Source organism: Euprymna scolopes, chromosome 21, assembly GCF_053919585.1.
Source record: "Euprymna scolopes isolate OS-2025 chromosome 21, ASM5391958v1, whole genome shotgun sequence".
NCBI lineage: Eukaryota > Metazoa > Mollusca > Cephalopoda > Sepiida > Sepiolidae > Euprymna > Euprymna scolopes.
This window is the reverse complement of record NC_136502.1, coordinates 65813792-65833867: the sequence shown is the minus strand read 5'-3', so window position 1 is coordinate 65833867 and position 20076 is coordinate 65813792. Positions and strand designations below refer to the sequence as shown.

Genomic DNA, 20076 nt, shown 5'->3' with positions numbered 1-20076 from the left:
TATTTATATGTACATTTATTGTTAAAAATGTTATAACTATTGTTAATATATTTATATTTTAATATTAATAATATTATTTTTTTTACTTTGTTTTTTTATTTCTTTATTTTTTACTTTATTATTTTATAATCAATATTATTGTTGTTATTGTTATTATTTTTATAATTATTATTATTAATAGTGATGAATGGATTGATAATAATATTAATAGTAGTGATGGCTGTATTGGTAAATTTTGTGAAAGTAGTAGGACTCTCACCATAGATATCTATGTATTACTTTTTATTATATTTTCCATATATTTATATGTGCTGATACTCCTTTATAGTCCTTAAGTGTCATTTACTATTGGATAAGTTACTTAAAAATTACCTTAATTATTTTTAATTATCTTAAATTTCTCCCTTCACATTTATTTAAAAAACATTTTTTAATAATTCTTTTAAGATTTTATTTTTATTTAAATTTATCTTCACCTTTTTATTTTAATTTTATTCTAAATTAAATTCAATTTAATATATTCATGCTTTATTTCATTATATATTTATTGCCGTTAATTGTAGTACCTTTATTTATATGGCATTATGTGTTCGTTTAAACAGGACATTTATTTTTCAGAGAAGTTTTCCAACCCCCCCCCCCTGTTAAACATACATATATGCACGCGCACACACACTCTCTTTCTCTCTCACACACACACACTCATACACACATGCACTTTCTTCCTTCCATAATCAAAATCTATTGGCATCAATTACTAAGTTCCGTTTTAAAATTTTAAACTCTGAGTCTTAAACGCTCGTTTAACGTTTTTTTTTTCTCTGCATACTTTGCATTGTTTCAGTTTTTCAATGTCGCTGATGAATTTGCACTGACTCTTTCCAACCTCTTATGGTTGATTCAGCACAATGAAACCACTGGTACGACCTTGAAATATGTATATATAGTGTTGTAATAAATATTATATATATATTTATTTTTAATTCATGTTTGCTTTTTGTTTCCCCTTTTCACTGTTTCATTCTGTTTACTTCACAATTCACTGAAATTTGTCACCCTTCCCTTAGGTTTGTCTTCTATATCGAACCCCAAGGAACTTTTTCTTTTATTCTTTGTTTCATAATTGTTATGAACTGTGCTGTTTCTTTTCCTAAAGGAGTTGCTTTGTAACAATACACACATACATATTATACACACACACACACACACTAACGGCCATAATATAAAAGATGGAAACAGCAAAAACATAAATATGTGTATTACATTGATAATCAGGAAGAATCATGATTATCAATGAAATTTTCACCAAAAATATATAGATATTATACAAAGTCAATTTTACATAATAGTTTCCTTTAAAAGAAAGATTAAGCAGAAGGGAATAAACTACTGTATATTATTGTTAAGATAATACTAGATTGTGAAAATTTCAATGGCTTCTCTCCATTGTCAACAACATTATTTAATTATCTGCAAAATCCAGAAATAATTCCCCCCCCCCAGATGATCTTGTTTTTTCAGGTTTCTTTTCTGAGCTCTTTCACTAATTATCTTTCAAATATTTTCTATTGAATTCAGATCAAGGTTTGTCACTTCATTATGGTAATTCCTTCTTCTTTAAATAAATTCATAAACTTAGTTTTGTGGCAAGTGCATTGTGCTGCATGAAAATAGGAGATTCATAAGTATCATGGTGTAATCTTTCTAACCACATAATGCTCAAGAAGCTTTTTATAAATTTCAGCATTTACATTATTTTTTTTAAATAATTCTGAAATTTACTTTTTCTTGATAGTTCTGGTTTTTCTTGAAGGGGCTTTCTGCATGTAAAATTGCCATATTGCCTTATGATAAATGAACTTTTGCTTATTGTTGAAAAGCTTTGAGTTTTAACAATGCAAATAAAAAGTTGTTGCAGATTATATTGTTCTTTAACTTTTGTTCTGTAGTTTCTGTTCTATTTAATCTTTACTTAAAAAAAAAAGATATGAGATTGTATATTTTTGTCCAGTAAATAGTTTGTTGTTAATTGAGCAATACTCTTTAAGCAACACACATATTTATGTTGTTGTTTCTCTTCCTTATATTATGGCTACTACTGTATATATAGATAGTTTTATATCACCCATGCACAATGTCTATATTTAAAGCAAAGTGAATGATTTCTACACAGAATCTTCAAATTAATCAGACCATGTCTGCGAGATTTGGTTTTGAAACTTTATTAATAATCATATTTTAGTTTCCTGGGTGTGGTAAATAGCTCAACAGTTTCATCTGTCACTTCTGCCCTGCGTTTCTGCTGCTCGGAAATGATCTTTTGAAGAATTCCAATCAAATCTTTCTTGAGATAACCTGTTAATAATTCTCCACTTGAATAATCCTGGAAAAGATGAAACCAAAAATGAATATTTATCAGAAAACTTGTAAAATATATAGCAATAAATAAAATATATATAGTAATTGTTCCTACCTATTGTTGTCTCAGATTATTATTTACTTATGTGACTGAAACATAAAAAAAGATTTTGTGCTCTTTTTAAAGAAATCATCAAAGATGAAAGCTGCCTTTGCCAGAAACAACACATTTTAATTACTAGGCAAAAATTAGAAGTTGACTTTTATTTGTGTGATATTGATGAAATGATGCTGAATAAATAATGGAAAAAATGTTATTAAAAAAAAAACATTTTAGAAAACAAAAATATTAAATTAATCATTTTAGTAGATAATTATATCAATGCATTTACATGTGACTTATTTTTGTAAGTAGGATTAAGATAAAAAAATGTCTTAAATGGTTTAAATTTAAGGCTATATATTTTACAGTTACACAAAGGAAAATACTAATGCTTTTTAAGTACACACACAAATAAAAAGAATATCTTGAAAAGAGCCTTTTTAGTGAGTGTTTAAACAAAAGCCATATTCATGGAATGAAGGTGTTAATATCTATCAACACACATATATATATATATATTTGGTTTGTAAATAAGTATTTGCTAAATACATTTTTAATATGCCCATATTCATCAGTCAGTTTTATATGCATAAATGCATGTTTATATGCATATGTTAAGCAGTGTTTAAAAATTAACTTCCAAGCCTTTATCTTCCTTTCTCCAAGTCCGTTCTTCATGTTTTCATTGGCCTTCCTCTGTAAACAAACATTGTTACCTCAACTGTAACTGTTTACATGAAGAACAATTGAGGTAACAGTTGAGATAGCTCAATCATTCTTTCAACCTGATCATACCATTGAAATTTCTTGTTCTACATATACTATCTGGATGTAATCTTTCTTGAATCAAAGTCTGTCTTTAAAATTCACATTACACACTATTGTATAATTCTCATATTTTTCTGTGCTCCATGCATTACAATGTGTGCACATGCCTGATAGACTCTTCCCTTAGTTAACTATGATAACACTTTGCTGGTTAATAATGGCACAAGTTCTCTGAAATAACTCCATCCACTTTTAATTAATAAATTAGCAACAAACTGTTAGAGTGTGTAAACCAATTTTACTGCATATTATCTTTTTTCATTTATATTCTTTATATACAATGCATTAATAATTATATTTTTGTTGTTGTTATGTGATTTCTGTTATAAATGCTAAATTTGAAACTTCAATGTAATGTGTGTAGTTATTTGGGGGAGAGGATTAGGTATGACAGTCATAAGGTTACAGATTTTATTTAGAAATTTGTAGTTTTTTCTTTTTTAACCAATGTCATAATTACAATATGAGGTTTATAAAAATAACATTTATGTAAAGCAATTCTAACATATACAATAGGTTTTTTTGTTGCATTTATATTTAGTGCAAATTAATGTTAGTAAAAATGAACTTATTGATATTTTTTGTTTCCCTCCAAAATGATATTTTAATGCAAACAACAGGAACTATGTAAAGACATTCTGATAGTGTTGTTTAAACAATGACATTCATAGAGAAGTGAAAAAAAAGATGTAGCAAGATAATGTGGCTCTTGGTAAGAGAGAAAAGCCTTAGAGTAGCAATTATAAAAGATTGAGAGAACCAACTGATCATTGAAGAACTGAAGAGATTCGCCTTATGAAACAAAAAAAAACTTCCCAACAAAATTAAACACTCAGTCAAGCAAGAGATGCATTGGTTCTTATCAGATTAAATCAGTAGTTGACATCTATGCAGATAACTATGGTCACACCTGAAAAGCATTGGTGATAAAGACTTTTCTTATCCTCTCTCTTTCTCTCTATGATGAGAGGAAAGTGGCTTGTTACTTTTAAACACCTCTAAAACCAAGCTTCTCTCCTCATCACTAATGCTCAGATCCACAGCAGATATGAATGGCTATCTTTTTGAGGAAGCTTCTTTCTTTAACCCCAGACCTGAAATCGAAAACTTATGGAAAAATGGTCAGATCATTTTACTGCTCCAAAAACTAGCTCACTCCTGATGCAATCCTCGACCGGTCTAAGAGCCAGATATGTCATAAGTTTCAGTACTGTTGTTAGATTAGAGGAGGTGCTGCTCAGAATACTGGTCTTGACAGAGTAGAAAATCATGGGGAATAATCTCCTCGCTCCTACAGCCCCTTTTGTTATATTACTGGTCTCCTAGAAAATGTCAGGCACCTAATCATAGATGATTGTGAATTTTTGCAAACAGAAAAATGTTTGGATGGCAAAAAGAATGTTATTGAAATGAATTCACTATTTTAGAGAGATAAAATCCTTAAAAAATTATATAACTTTGGAATTTTTAATATAAAAAAAAATTAAGATAATACAAAAACAAAACCAAAGAGAACTTAGTGGTGACATCAGATAACGAACAGAAAGAAAAGACTGGAATATAGACACATAGTCAATTTGTGTTGGATGGTCGAGTGGGAGACAGATAATGGGAAGTTAACTAGACTAGTTTGAGTCAGAGGATTAGATAGCAGGCAGAGTTTGGACGGAAATGGTTTAATGGGTGACTAAAGAAAATGTAAGAACCAAAATAATTAAAACACATAACTGTGAAAATGGCAATAAATAGGGAAACATAAAAAGTTGTCTGGCAGTATTGCTTCACAGGAAATGAACACATCACAATGATTAAAAAGACGCATTATATACGCAGTACATAACGCTTTCACACAAGAGAAATGTTGCTAATCTCTATTTTATCATGGTAGGTGCTTGGCCGAGCTCCAATCCTTGATCCCCTGGTAAAAGATTCACACTAAGAATTTGTAAAGCTAAAATCATAGCAAAGAAAATTAACTTCCAAGCCTTTATTCATCTTCCTTTCTCCAAGTCCGTTCTTCATGTTTTCTTTCTTCACCAAAAACCAAACAGAACTTCCATGCACAAAATTTTTTTCTTAGAAATTCTCATATGTGGAATAAGATTTTGTTTCTCTTCAAATCCAATAAAAACAATGATGTTCCACTTAAGGGGAGATCATGCCACCCATTTCTTCAAAGGGGGACTCAGACTCAATTCAGGTTCCTATGTTGAGTTATTGGCCACTGTTGTCAAGAGTTCATTGGAAAAAGTGGCTGCAGGACAACACATATGTTAGCAGAACTTGTGTCACACCTCCAGGAGACCTAAGAAGCGACTGTTTGAGAATTTCTACAAATTTATCACTGCCACCACCTGGCTTCCTAATTTGCCTCGGTAGTAAGTTATGAAAATATATATGGCAATATTCTGCATTTCATTCTCATGAGAATTCGTCAGGCTTATGCGCATAAGCCTGACAAATTCTCACAAGTATGAAATGCAGAATATTCTGTGTAGTTTAATTGCCATATATATTTTCATAACTTACTATATAAATATATATATATGGATATGGATATATAGGGATGGGTTAGGGTTACAAAATTTTTCCTGATTCCGATACAATTATTGATTCTCTTCTAAATTCCTGATTCCGATTCTTTTGAAATTTCAAAATAGAGACTTGTTGGTTTTTATTTTGAAATTTCAAAATAGAGACTTGTTGGTTTTTATTTTCAAATTACTGTAAAACCTTTGTGTCATGTTTACATATATTTTCTCAACCATAAATAATACACTTAGAGGAGCTTACACTACACAAGTAGATCTTTGTAAATATTTTTCTCAAATGTTTTCCTTGTAATTAATTAAAGAGCGGATTTGCAATAGTTCATTGTTAATTGAGGAAATATAGTTTTCAAAAATAATCAACGATTATACACTGTGTGGGTTGCAGTTAACCATCATCAACCATATAACCTGCAACACCAAAAATGAGCTGACTGCCAAGGGTTCAGGAATATCTTGATGGACACCATAAAGGCCAAATGAGCCAGGTTCAATTACTACAGATCATAATGGATATTCTAGGTTGCTTCTTCAGGTGGGATGCATTTGGCAAAAGATCATCTAAGAGATGTACTATAAGTTTTTAAATCATCCTAAAAATCCAGTAATATTAGAATATAAGACTTAAATAAAAAAAAAGAAAAGAAATAAAGATAAAAAAATCTAAAATATACTCACCCGACCTTTCCATACAGATCTACATTTGGAAATTAATTAATATTGATTTCTTTTGGATTAACTAATCTGGATAAAAAAAACAAACTTTTTTACCTTTCTAATTTGTTCTAGACGTTCATCATCATCTAAGAAAAAACGAAGATATTGGAAGGACACATCAACATCACAGTTGCCACCATTGGCTTTGTGTTCCTCAATTGTGGCACCACCACCAGAGAAGGCATATTTATTAATCTGATTGATAAAAAACAAAAAACAAAAAACTCATTTATGAAAAAAATTCAGATTCATTATGGTTATTGATGTTAGAATTACATAAATCATTTGTAGATTCATTTATTTTTAGGCATTTGTCTGTAACTATGTAATTTCTCTCTTTATATTTTTTTATTATCTTTACCTAAAGTAGCAACCATCATTTATCTATGAGAGAGCTCAACCCATAAAGAAATATAGATTTATATATACTAGCATGTCTTACAACCTGGCATTGCCAGGTTGTAAGACACGCTTAAATATAATAGTATAATTCATGCAGATTACATATTTATTATTAGAGAAAATGGTTATTATACTGAACGTAATAGTAGTGAAATCAAAACTAAAACATGTGATTTGGGTCCCATCAGCTAGAATTGAAACTAAAACCTACAACTCTCCACCCTTATTCCTCAGACTCTGAGCCACACCTATATATAAGTATAAATTCACCTGTCATCCTGTTTTTTAAAAGATGAAATCGCCCAATGGAAGATGCAAAAAAGTAAGCAAGGTTCACAGTGTTTTATTTATATTTATATATATATATATATATATATATATCTTTAAAAGTGAAAGTGTCTGTCTGTGTGTCTGTGTGCGTACATTTTCCTACACAATCACTGTCAATTTTAAGTCTACAGACTCGACATTTCATATACAAGGTACTGAGATTTGGGAAAATCAATGTGATCAGTTTTCGGACAGAAATTTGGCGATTAAGGGGTCATGCTGTGTAAGCGTTTAAACATGTTATGGTAAAAAAGGGCACCGTGTGTTCCTCTAGTTATTTGTTTATTGGCATATTGATTTATTTTGCTCATCAGAAATCTTAACACTGAATCTGTTTGGCATAATTTGTGTCTGAAAAAATTAAATACCAGTTAATATTTTGATTTTTCATTGAATAAAGATGTTTTTAGTTTTTATGCGTAGATTTAAACAATAAATTATTAATTGCATAATAAAAAAATGTCTATTTTTGTCATTTATTTTAAGGTGCTATAAGCAATGTCCTCCAAATATTTGTGCATTTGTCAATGAATGGAATACATTGAGGATAATTCAATTTTAACATTCATTGCAACACTATTCAAAGCATCAAGTATTTTGAGTTGCATCAAATTATAGAAATTTGTTTAAATTAGCTTCAGAGTTTACTAAGATCTTTGATTCTTAGCAAATTCTTATGTATTAAAAGATTGAATGTTTATAAGCTTTTTACATCCAATCATTTTATAAATAGAGATTAGATCAACTTTAACATATTTATAGTGTTATAACAAGTTGATTCATGAAAATAAATATAACTTTCAATATCCTTTTTTAGTTTTTTAAAATAATTTGATAAAAACGGCTAGATTAAAACATTGAGAATAGAAGTAAAAGAAAAAAAAAAGAAGGTAAAAAGGCTTCTGGGCAACACCAAGTAAGAACAGACGTTATAATGAAAATAAAAGTGTACTTCACATATTTTGAACGTATATAATTTTAAGCTTTGAAAAGATAATATAAGAACACTTGAATTTAGGTAAACATTTGTTCAAAGTATTCTATGTACACATATTACAATACACACGGACAATAAAATGTTTTGGATAATCACAGATTTCAAGGCGGGGGGGGTCTGCTAAAATCGTCATATTTAACCAAAGTACTTTAAATTCTCAAACTACCACAGTTTTGATTGGAAATGAATATCCTTCCAAATAAATTAATAATAATGTACATTATATATTTTAAGAGTGATAAAAATGTTAACATCATAAAACACTGTTTTCTGTCAAATTTTGTGATGACCCCCCCACCCCCTGTGCTTGTTTTACGAGTACTTAAAGGATGAACTTATAGCACTTATACCCCTTCAACATTAATACCCTGACTAACCAACAAGCAACAAAACCCCACCCCTCCACTGTTGAGGCCTCTAGATGTCAGAAAGCCTACTCTAACAGTTTCTTCTGTCAGTCTGCTGGACTTTGGTATTACCTCCCAATTTTTTTCATGTGAGTTTGTGTTTGCCTATTTTTGTTCAGACAATTATGTATGGTTTTAAAAGGATTTTTTTAAGAGCGCAAAGTAGCCACAAAAAAGTTCAAATGGTATGTGAACGGACATTTTGTTGCTCATCTCCTCACAGTCCTGTTAGTCACCATCTCATATACTAGCCCCTTATGTTCCAAGTCAAAATATGTCTTCTCTGAGGTAAAAAAAAAAAAAAAAAAAAAAAAATTCCTGTAATTTCCAATTGCGTATTAATTCGGGTCTGTACCAATTTGATATTGTTTTGGAATTTTTCAGATGAGGATCGATTATTTGGACTACTCTTCTCATATTGAGTTATTTTCACATTTCAGCCAATATAACTGAAACAAAAATGTAGTAGGCAAAAAAAAATAAATGTTCTGTCAGCAACAGTACAACTTCAAAATAGTCAATATCGCCCACCTCCAGAAGAGAGGGAATTCCTGTCCGTGATAACCGTGGTAAAAGAAGACACACTCCAATCGCCAGAAACACCCACACACACAATTTGCAGGACACTGCCGACTCGTCTCTAGCCTCCTGCTTTTATAGTGGCCGGGAATTATCTATTTGCATAATCACATGAGAAAGAAACGTGATTTTCCGAGAGTTGCATGGGGTAAACGCTAATAAAAACCCCCGGACGCCATCTTGGAATTTCTCTTTTCCCCCCAACCGGTGACACAACAGACGTACCCGAGGTAAGCTCTTTTTCCCCTCATTTTAGTTATTGCTACTTCTGCTACACTCCCCCCTGATCTCATGATCACAAATGGGGCAGTCGTCTCTGTCTGGTACTTCTCCGAAGAACCGGAGGCAGCACTTCCTCCCTGCCATCCTCCTCATCGCCATTATTGCCACCAGTCTGCTCCATAGGCGGTGTTTCACAATCAGGGCAGGGGGGTAGTATTCGTCTCTGACGGGTACTCCTTCGTAAAGGCAAGACGGGTGGTCCTTCCTCCGCTTCTTCAGTATGTACATTATATGGCTCAAAATCCTCTCCGTCGTCCTGCATCATACTCTCTGTCTTTTAAGAAAACATCATACTGTCTGAGTCTCCCTCTTCCTCCAATGTAACAACATAATGGCGAGGGCGCAAATCCTTCACGTGACGAGGCACACCATCCACCAAAATTGACTGAGGGCTGATCACCTTGGTCACCTCACCCTTGCCGAACCTCGTGGTACATCGATTTTGCTGTCTTTTGACCCATATGCGATCTCCAACCTGGTAAAAGCTGTTCTTGGGACCTGGGGACGCAGTTGCGAGATTGGTCTCCTTTACTCGAACTTCGTATTGATAAATCCTGTTGGCAGGCGCAGTGGAGGGAGATGTGTCGTCTCTTGGTGTGATGTTATACCAGTAGACAGCCTCCTGTATGGGACAACACATTCTAGCCGCTATTCGTTTCACTGTACGGTGACATCGCTCCGCTATGCCATTCCCGGCTGGAGCGTATGCACAACGGAATCGCAAGTGAACTCCCCATTTACATGCAAATGCTTGGAACATATTGCTGCAGAAAGCGGTGTCATTGTCTAAAAGGAGTTCATGCGGCGCGCCACGCTCGAGGAACACTGCCTCCAACTGATGAATCACGCTTGCCGAGTCCTGCCTTGCCAATTTCCTCCAAATGGAGAAACGCGATGGACCACAGTCTGTTAAAGTTAAAAAATGGAAGGTGCCATAATGCATGATATCCATTCCAATTCTCTGCCAATTCTCGTTAACTTCCAGTTTTCCCTTTTCCCACTTGACTGGCGCTGGGTCAATGGACTGACATTCCTCGCATTTCTGTATGACCGTTCTGACAGTTGCTTTTGTCGTGGTTGGACATCTTCTCCTGACAAAGTAGGTAGTGCGTCGCACCCCCGGATGTCCACTATCTTTGTGAATAGCCATGATTTGACTCTCATCCAGCTCGTCTGTGTGGACCGCGCCTATCACTGGGTCAAGACCGTTTTTCTTTTTCATTGCCTCAAACCACCGCTGTGGCACTCGTGTCAGTCGGTCAGCAATGTTTCGTGCTGATGGAACCAGCGTCACATCCACTGTCAGCCCGTACTCTTTCACGAGCTCCTTAAGAGTGCTTAATCGCCTCCTAATAAGCATCTCGCTTGCTGCTTTGGTGCACGCCTTTCCAGTTAGCGTGTCCGAGACGCAAACAGAATCTATCTTTATGTGTAGCACCTTGCTCTGCCACTGGAGAGCCAAATTGATGCCTTTCAATACGGCATCCAGTTCAGCCAAGTTGATATGTTGAGAGTCATCTTCAGGTCGCAGCCAACATGCATCTTCCAACACAGTTTCACACATCTCCAAGGCTGCCCCAATTGGTAGGGAGCTAGCATCGACCCATACATTCAGCTTTTTGCCGTCCACACACCAATTTCCCTGTGCCGGATCGTTCTGCTGTGCAGATTTTAAGGTTTCGAACATCATACGATGTAGTACGGCGTCCCTTGCTTCATCATCCCAGCCCTTCGTCACCGAACTTACTCTCCTTCTGAGTATTCCGCAAGCCACACGAAGCCAACCGCACACCGGAAAGTGCCCGACAAGTCGACCACACAGGGAAAAGATTGTTCGTCGCGTAACAATACTGGGAGCCTCCGGAATTGCATTTCCTCGCTTCTACCGCAGTTCATTGCGTTCCATCCTGACTGCCAATCCCAGCACCCGTGCACCCTCCTTCAACTGCTCCGGGTTCTTGCACTCCAACCCGAACTGCGCGAGGTGTTCTCTCACACGGGTCGCGGGCACCACGTCTTCATTGACAAAAACGTCATCAATGTAAGCAGATGCTGCACGGCTTATAACTTCTTCCTGAGATAGTACTTCGCTGACAATTGCTCTCATTATCAAGGGAGCCACATTCAAACCAAACCCCAGACGGGTCAGACAGTATTTTTTCCCATCGATTTCCACAGTCTGGTATGGCCACAGTGTCTCATGGACCCGGACTTGTAGGTATGCTCTTCTGAGGTCCAGTAGAGACACGTTAGCACCTTTTTGTCTCCACTCACGCAGCTTAGCCGCACAAACATCTGTGTTGGCCGTAAATGCGTCTACGTAATGATTTAGCTCCCGGTAGTCCATCACCGGGCGCACTTTGGCTTTGTTCTGCTGTATCACAGCCATCAGGGGAATTAGACCTTTGGGGGGTCCCAATTTATCCTCTGGGTATGGCACGAGCCAACCATTATCTATCCAGGTGTGGAGCTCCTGCGTTTATTCTTCACGAATTTCTGCTAGCACTGGGTACTCTGACACTCGATTATGCAGCCTTTCAGGGGGGTGGTCCACAGACCATTTCCACGATGCGGTCCACGTTCGGTTTTGATGGTCAAAGGTAGCAGTGAAATCTGGTTCATCGATAGAAATGGCTGCGCATTTAATACTTTTCCTGGCGCCCAGCCGCACTGATCCTGTAGGCTTGACAACGACACCTCCTAGAGCTTTTATGGCGTCGATCCCTAGAAGCAAGTCAAATCCCAGTGGCTTGCCATGCACCACCAACACATCGACTCTGGCAGACACACCTTCATCAGTGGATACAGAGACCGTTCCAACACCGCAGCACGCATGGGACATTCCACCAATTGTGTTGACATTCACATTTTTTTTTTTCTCCAAGACCGGCACCGGTCTGCATGTAAAATTGTCCTGGAGCATCCTGTATCAATAAGCGCCAAACATCGCGTCCCATCAACATGGATGCTTATCACCGGGAGCGTCGTGTTCACATCTTGGTTGGGAAGGAGACTGGCGCTTATGCGTCCTCCCCTTGCTCGTTTCCCGAGCAGTTCCGAGCCCAGTGTCCACTCTCACCGCAACGGTAACACTGTGTTCCACGTTTTCGACAGTCCCTTGCAAGGTGGCCTTTAACATTGCATTTGAAACAGGTCACATTAACAGGATTATTCTGGGCCCTGTTGTTGGGTGAGCGTGTGGCCGCAACCACATCCTGATTTTGTTCGCCAGTCGTCGTCAAAATTCTCGCTCTTGACATTAGCTCCCCCATGGTCAGGGCTTTGATGTTCGGCACCTGTTGAAGAGCAATTGAGATGGTGTCAGGGAATCCAGTGACAAAAATTAATTTTGTGAGTCTCTCTAAGCTTTCTCCTGTGAATCCGGCCAATCCAACCAACTGCCTGATTTTGTTGGCGTACACATCCACACGTTCACCAGCCCATCTAACCATAGTTATTTTTCTATATGCTGCGAACGCGTCATCAGTAAATGCCTCCTTTAATCGAGCCTCAATCTGGTCTATTTTCTTTTGATCGTCCTCCTCCATTTCCATGTAGAGGGCCAGCGCATCGCCTTCCAGGTATAAAGGTAGCAGACTCGCTACGTCATCCACCTGCTGAAGTTGTGCGACAAGTCTCACTTTTTTAAGCCACGTCTCCCTCGCCAGAGAACGGCTTCATAATATCACTGCTTATCCGCACCTTCGCCATATTCGGGCCGAAATAGCTTGAAACAAAAATGTAGTAGGCAAAAAAAAAAAATGTTCTGTCAGCAACAGTACAACTTCAAAATAGTCAATATCGCCCACCTCCAGAAGAGAGGGAATTCCTGTCCGTGATAACCGTGGTAAAAGAAGACACACTCCAATCGCCAGAAACACCCACACACACAATTTGCAGGACACTGCCGACTCGTCTCTAGCCTCCTGCTTTTATAGTGGCCGGGAATTCTCTATTTGCATAATCACATGAGAAAGAAACGTGATTTTCCGAGAGTTGCATGGGGTAAACGCTAATAAAAAACCCCGGACGCCATCTTGGAATTTCTCTTTTCCCCCCAACCGGTGACACAACAGACGTACCCGAGGTAAGCTCTTTTTCCCCTCATTTTAGTTATTGCTACTTCTGCTACAGTAACGTCCAACTTTTTTCAGGTGTCTCTTGTCAAACTCTGAAATCTGCAGAGAATTTTTAATGCAACCCTTTATTTGATCTACAGAGGTAGCATGCTTTGTCCATATAACAGAAGCAGATGCTAATATTCTCTTGTGCTGTACATATAATAATGATCCAACCTTTTTCTGGAGTTAATGAAAAAAATTGAAAATGTTTAAAATATCTCAATAATGGCATGCATAGGAAAGAGCTTGATGATCTAAGTGCCTTGAATATTCTTTTTATTTTTTCATTTTTCTTATCATTTTGTTTAAGCCAGGGATGGGGCATCCTACCAGATGCCAAACATACACCTGCTATTTTAGACACTCCAACCGAGAGATCTTTTTAAGATTCTAACCGTCCCTTTAAGTGCAATTGTTTGAATCTCCTTTGCACTTGGTTTACCTGGTATATTTGTAAGATAGTTTGTAAAATTCTTTTTCATAAGTCCAGTTGCTCCTATAATTACTGGAATGATAGAGATCTTCTTAAGGTTCCAGTTTCTTTTCATGTCATACATAAGACCCTGGTATTTAGTAATCTTTTCCCTCTCAGCTCTGTTTAACCCAGCATCATTCGGGACACTAACTTCCACCAAGGTTGCTTCCTTCTCCTTCTTGTCCCATATTACAATGTCGGGTTTTATAGCTCCGTTTTCTAGGTATGTGGCTGTAGGGATTGCATAGTCATAGTGGATGGTATATGACTTGTTTCCGACTGTTCTTTTGGGTATATGTTCCCATGACTTCTTACTGCATTCGATATTTAACTTATTGCAGATCGTCCAGTGGAGATATTTGCATACTTCATTGTGTCGCATTGTATAGTAGCCATCCCCTAGCAGAACCTTACAGCTAGAAATCAGGTGGCTCACACTCTCTACTTCTGTGTGGCAGAACCTGCATTTTTTGTCTTTGCTGAGACCACTCATTTTTTTAAACGCATTGGTCATCAAGCCTTGATCTTGGGCAGCTATTATAAACTTCTCCTGGTCATAGTGGAGCGATCCATCCTTTAGCCAGCTTATAGACCCTTCCTTATCAATATAGTCTTGGTTATATTCGTCCAGAAAATACTTGGCCCGTTGTTGGTTGGCCCATTCTTCAACTTTCTTGTCATGGAAAGCTTTAGTGTATTTCTGGCGACTTTTTCTGGCTATTTCAGTCGCAGGTATCTTTTCTGTTTCTGTCTCACTTGTAAGACAGTCTTCCCCAAAATGTTTGGCCAGTTTTGTGATGGATGTTGTTCTACTGGCTCTTGATTCTTGATGTTGGTGTACCATCTTGAGAGTTGGGTTTTTAGAGCTCATCAGATATTGTCCGGTGCTCACAATAGTTGCACGATGTTGATGGTCAATCTCCGAGAGCCCCATACCTCCTTTCCATCTGGGCAGATACATTCTAGACAGACACTGGTTTCTGTATATTACTTTATACATTGTCAGCATTTTACGTGTCTTAGTGTCTAGTCTATTTATGTCTTTTTGTGGCCAGTCGACAATACCAAAACTGTATGTTACCACTGGCATGGCTAGTTGATTAATGGCAGTTATTTTGTTTCTGGCTGTGAGTTCTGTTTTGCATATCTTCTTGACTCGGCGTATGTACTCACTTCCAATTTTGTTTCTCATCTTGGCATGCTGGATGGTATCATTCTCTTCTATGCCAAGGTATTTGTATCCTTCCTGCCCTTCTAGGTCCTTGATGGTGGTATATTCATCAAGCTGTATATTTTCAGTTTCGATCTTCTTCCCAGATTTGATGGAGCACTTGGCACATTTGTCCAGTCCAAATTTCATGCCAATATCTCTGGAGAAGTTATGTACGACTTGCAAGAGTTCATTTAAGTCGGCATCAGAACTGGCATACAGCTTGAGGTCATCCATGAAGAGCAGGTGGTTAATTTGTTTGTTTGGGTCTTGTCGGCGGTCCTGGCTTAGATTGTAAGCACATTTGTTTTTGTTTAAAAGTTTGCTTAACGGATCTATTGCCAAGCAGAAGAGTAAAGGGGATAAACTATCTCCTTGGAAGATTCCTCGCCTGATGTTTACGTCCGTGACCCTTATATTTCCTTTTGTGTGGCTTAATGTCATGTTTGTTTGCCACATTTTCATTTGTGTAGCTATGGCCTGTTTGATTATCGGCTGTATCTTATATAGCTCTAGACAGCGTAGAAGCCACGTGTGTGGTACACTGTCATAAGCCTTCTGATAATCAATCCAAGCCATACTTAAATTTCGCTGTCTCTTCCTACAGTCTTCCAAGATAGTTTTATTTGTTAAGAGCTGGTCTTTGGTACCTAGACAGTCCCTCCTACAGCCTGCTTGTTCTTTTTCAAGATATGTGGCGCAGGAGAGGTGTTGGTATATACTGTCCGCAACAAGGCCAGTGAAGAGTTTGTAGGTGATAGTGAGACAGCAAATGGGCCTGTATTTATTAGGGCGTTGCGTTTCTTTTGTCTTTGCTATGAGGGTTGTATCTCCTCTTAATAGCCATTCTGGTGTGGTTTCTTCACCGCTCAATATTCTGTTGAAACAACTGCTATAATGCCCATGTAATGATGTTAGTTGTTTCAGCCAGAAATTGGGGAGATTGTCTAAGCCAGGCTTTTTGTAATTTGAGACGCCATTTAGCTCCGGCATCTCTGGCTTATTTTCTAGGCTCCTCTCAATGGTATGGATCCATTGAGCCTCTTTGTTATGGGTGATCTCGTTCTCAAAGAGAGGCCTCCAATAATCCTCCAGCTCTTGCATTTTGGGCGGGTTATTCACCGTTATAGTGTTCCTTATTAGGTTACGGTAAAATAACCGAGCATTCTGCTTAAATGTTTTGTTTTCATGCTTTGCCCTATTCTTGCTTTCTCTTTTCTTAATGCGTTTGGAAAGTGTTGGGATTTTTCCTTCTAATTCTCTAGCTACGTTTTGTAGCTGTCCTGCTTTTGTACCATATTTCCTGCTGAGTTTGCCGATGATGTTCTTCAGTCGTCCCTGTACAGCAGGGGCGGCTAGGAATTGTTTAATCTGGGACAATTCCCTTCGGCACAGGTTTAGCTGGTTTTGGATCTTTTGTTTCCAGCGTGGTATTTTGTCTTTTGCCTCTGGTTCCCGTTGTTTTTGGAATGTTGGCATTACTTTCCTTACAATGTAGAGTCCTGATGCATAAGACACCTGATTTAACTCAGGGTTGTGCTATATGGCACTAGTCTCTTGAGAGCAACATTAACCCTTTTTATTGCTACCTTTGTTGCTCTCGTGGTTGTTATTTTAGGCAGCATTTGTCTTTCTTGAAGTCCCATCCGTTGGACCTCCTCAATGGTCTTACATAGTTCTTCTTCCAAGCCTAACTGGTCACCATCCACCTCGGGCATTTCCTGAGGGAGTGTTGCTGGTGTTTGTGGTATTTCACTTGTCAGCATTGGTGCCGAAGAATCAAGGTCCAGTGTGGGACTATTTGTGGTTCTTTCATTTCCATTCGTAGATATGGGTAGGTTATTGGGTGGTATTTCTATGGGGTTTTGAAGTGGGTTCTGGTTTGTTTTAATGAGGGATGCGACTTCTGTTTTTAGATGTCTTATTTCTTCCTCATTCATCACCTTTAGGCTATTGTATCTTTGTGACCTAATTTTTGGAGATGGGACATTCCGTTTGCCTGGGCAGAAATGGAAGAATATTTCCCTCCAAGTCTCTGTCCTTTGTTTTTGTTTGGAATATTTTGCCTGAGCATATTCCATTGCCCACATCAGTATCCACTTTTCTTCCCAGGTCCATCTTGACTCCATTCTTCGAATGTTCTCCTCTTCCATAATAGGAATGTAGTCTTTTTCTGCCTCCTTTAGAGATGCAGTCTTAATTTCATTTTGCTCTTCCTCTGATACATAGTTTCCTATCTGCGAAATAAGTGATCGCAGGCGGGCAATAGGTGTAGATTTTTTCTCTTCAGGTAGGTTAGTATCTTTTATTTTCTCGGTAAGAATGTCAGTGGATGTTTTGCTCCACTTTTCGAACTTCGAGTAGTGGTAGCAAAACAGTAGCACCTTCTTTTCTGCAACAGACCACGGCTGAGCTTTTAAGCCTCTTGTATTTTTCTTTCTTCTTGTTGCTGAATTTGATGTTTGGGGGCCAGGACCTCTGTTATCAAGGCCTGATGGCTGACCCTGGTTATCCTCTGTCATGGTTGGAGAGCCACTTCCAGAGTTCGGAAGGTTTACACCATTGTTTGCATCTTCCCGCCTGGCGTATGAACGGGTTGAAGGGCCCTTTTTATCCTGGGTGCCGACCTGCCAGTATGTGTTTTTATTTTCTTTCATATGTTGTTTTGATTTCCCCATTGTCCACGGCTTTTTATTTCTTATTCAAAGCTGCCCTTTATTACTAAAGGGGGTGCACCCGTCTGCAAACTGAGGGACGTGCTGGATGGCTTGAGGAGATAGCACACCATTTCTTTGAATATTTAGTCAGGGTTTACTTCCAATGAAGTGTCCTCATATCAGAATTTCTGACAAACCCCTGTACAGAGAGACCTTAGGCACTCGAGGATAGTGTCTAGTAGGCATTCAGTTTCTTCCCTTTGTAAGACCATGTGTGTAGTTACATTTTTTTATACTATTTCAGAAAAAAATGGTATATTTTTATCAAAATATATGATTAAGCAATGGAATTTGCCATACAATTGTATTTATGTGCAAAGAATTCCATTATGGCACTGAAAATATCCAGAAATTAATGGTTTCCAAGTAATCTGCAGTAAATGCACATGTCACAATGACTTTAAAAAATACCATGTATCCATTAAGGAACTGAAAGTTGAATTGTAATATATTTTATTAAAATTTAGAGGGGGAGGATCAATTTTTGCATACAAATTTAATATAAAATAATATCCCCTTCCCAAGCCATTATAGTGTTTTAAGGCAGTTAACCAATTTTTTTTCATGTGAGTTTGTGTTTGCCTATTTTTGTTCAGACAATTATGTATGGTTTTAAAAGGACTTTTTTAAGAGCGCAAAATAGCCACAATTTTAAGGAATCAATAGAGTAATTTTAATCAAACTAATTATATTTTCAATTTTTCTTTTTTTAATTTGTTCAGGAATGAAAATACAAATTGTCATCTGCTCACAGCTGTATGACTATTGTTGTTGCTATTATAACCAGGTTTCAAAAGTAAATAAATGTAAACCGTTATTTTTTTATTTTTAGACTAAATAAAAATCGCTAATAGGAAAAGCATACAATTTTAATGCATAAAAAGATAAAGATGGCTTTTCATACAAGTTGGAGTACAAAAGAAGTTGTGTACATGTTATGTTGCAGTTTTGAACATAAAAAAAAAATTAAGAGGACCTTCTGAAAAGATTAAGTGCTATGTCTCTTGATTGATTTCCAAATTTCATAAAGAAATTTCCAATAGAGTAATGGCAACAAACTGTAAAAGAACAAAAAAAAAGTTACGGTAGTAGCCATTTATTGGCATTAACATTTTTATCACTTTATTTGCTGAAAACTCTTAAAATATATCATTTAAATCATTTAATCCATATGAAAGTATATTTATTTTAAAACAAAATTGTGTTATTTTGAAAACAAATTGCTTTGGGTTTTTAAATATGTCTATTTTTGTAGTGAAGTAGAAAAAAAAGAAATTAAAAAAAATATATAAGACACAGCTGTTCCTTCCAAAAGGTTGAGCTCTTCAACGTCCAAAAATAATTCACCGTCACAAAAAGAATTCGCCGTCACTTCTTCCAACCGTCGTTTGACTCTCTGCGCTCTTCACGCCTGCTTAAAAAAAAAGTACCGTTTATATGCTGCCCATTTCTCCACTTATGCAAATTGACTATCAACCAGAGCCATCTAGTTTCCCATTTCTCCAAAAAGCCAATTTGCAAAGGGGGACAACTCAACCCACACAGAGCCATCTAGTTTTCCATTTCTCCAAACAGCCAATTTGCAAAGGGGGACAACTCAACCCACACAGAGCCATCTAGTTTTCCATTTCTCCAAACAGCCAATTTGCAAAGGGGGACAACTCAAACCACACGCCCCCTTGATCTACACGATCCTCACATGTCATCCCATCACGTAGTCGCTCGACCAACATGGCGGCCGTCTCTCTCGCTGCGATCTCCGCGGAGCCTCTTCGTGAACGTCGGTACTTGGCTCGACGTCGCTGTCTTCCTCTGATGACACCACTACCGGCCGCACATCAAGGATATGTTGAGGGATGCCGTCGATAGATACATTATTCGGGGACTGGACACTTGTCACAATGCCCCTCCCCCAGCGTGTGGTACAGTGAGCATCAGGCGGTTTGATCCACACTTCCTCTCCCACTCGCACAGTCGCTCGCTTCTCGCCTTCCTCCGCGG

General features: G+C 37.2%; 1 protein-coding gene across 3 annotated transcripts in view; it reads right to left on the bottom strand.

Moving 5' to 3' along the window:
- Positions 1-2206: 2206 nt before the first annotated feature.
- The window catches only part of LOC145242429 (tryptophan--tRNA ligase, cytoplasmic-like), a 276721-nt gene continuing 258851 nt past the window's right edge, over positions 2207-20076 (bottom strand). For all 3 annotated transcript variants that reach the window (XM_080105485.1, XM_080105486.1, XM_080105487.1), the window contains 2 exons: positions 6610-6750; positions 2207-2383 (listed from right to left, as the gene is read on the bottom strand). In XM_080105485.1, the coding sequence (XP_079961611.1) occupies positions 2225-2383; positions 6610-6750 (300 nt within the window). In that variant the 3' untranslated portion in view covers positions 2207-2224. The remainder of the gene's footprint in view (positions 2384-6609; positions 6751-20076) is intronic.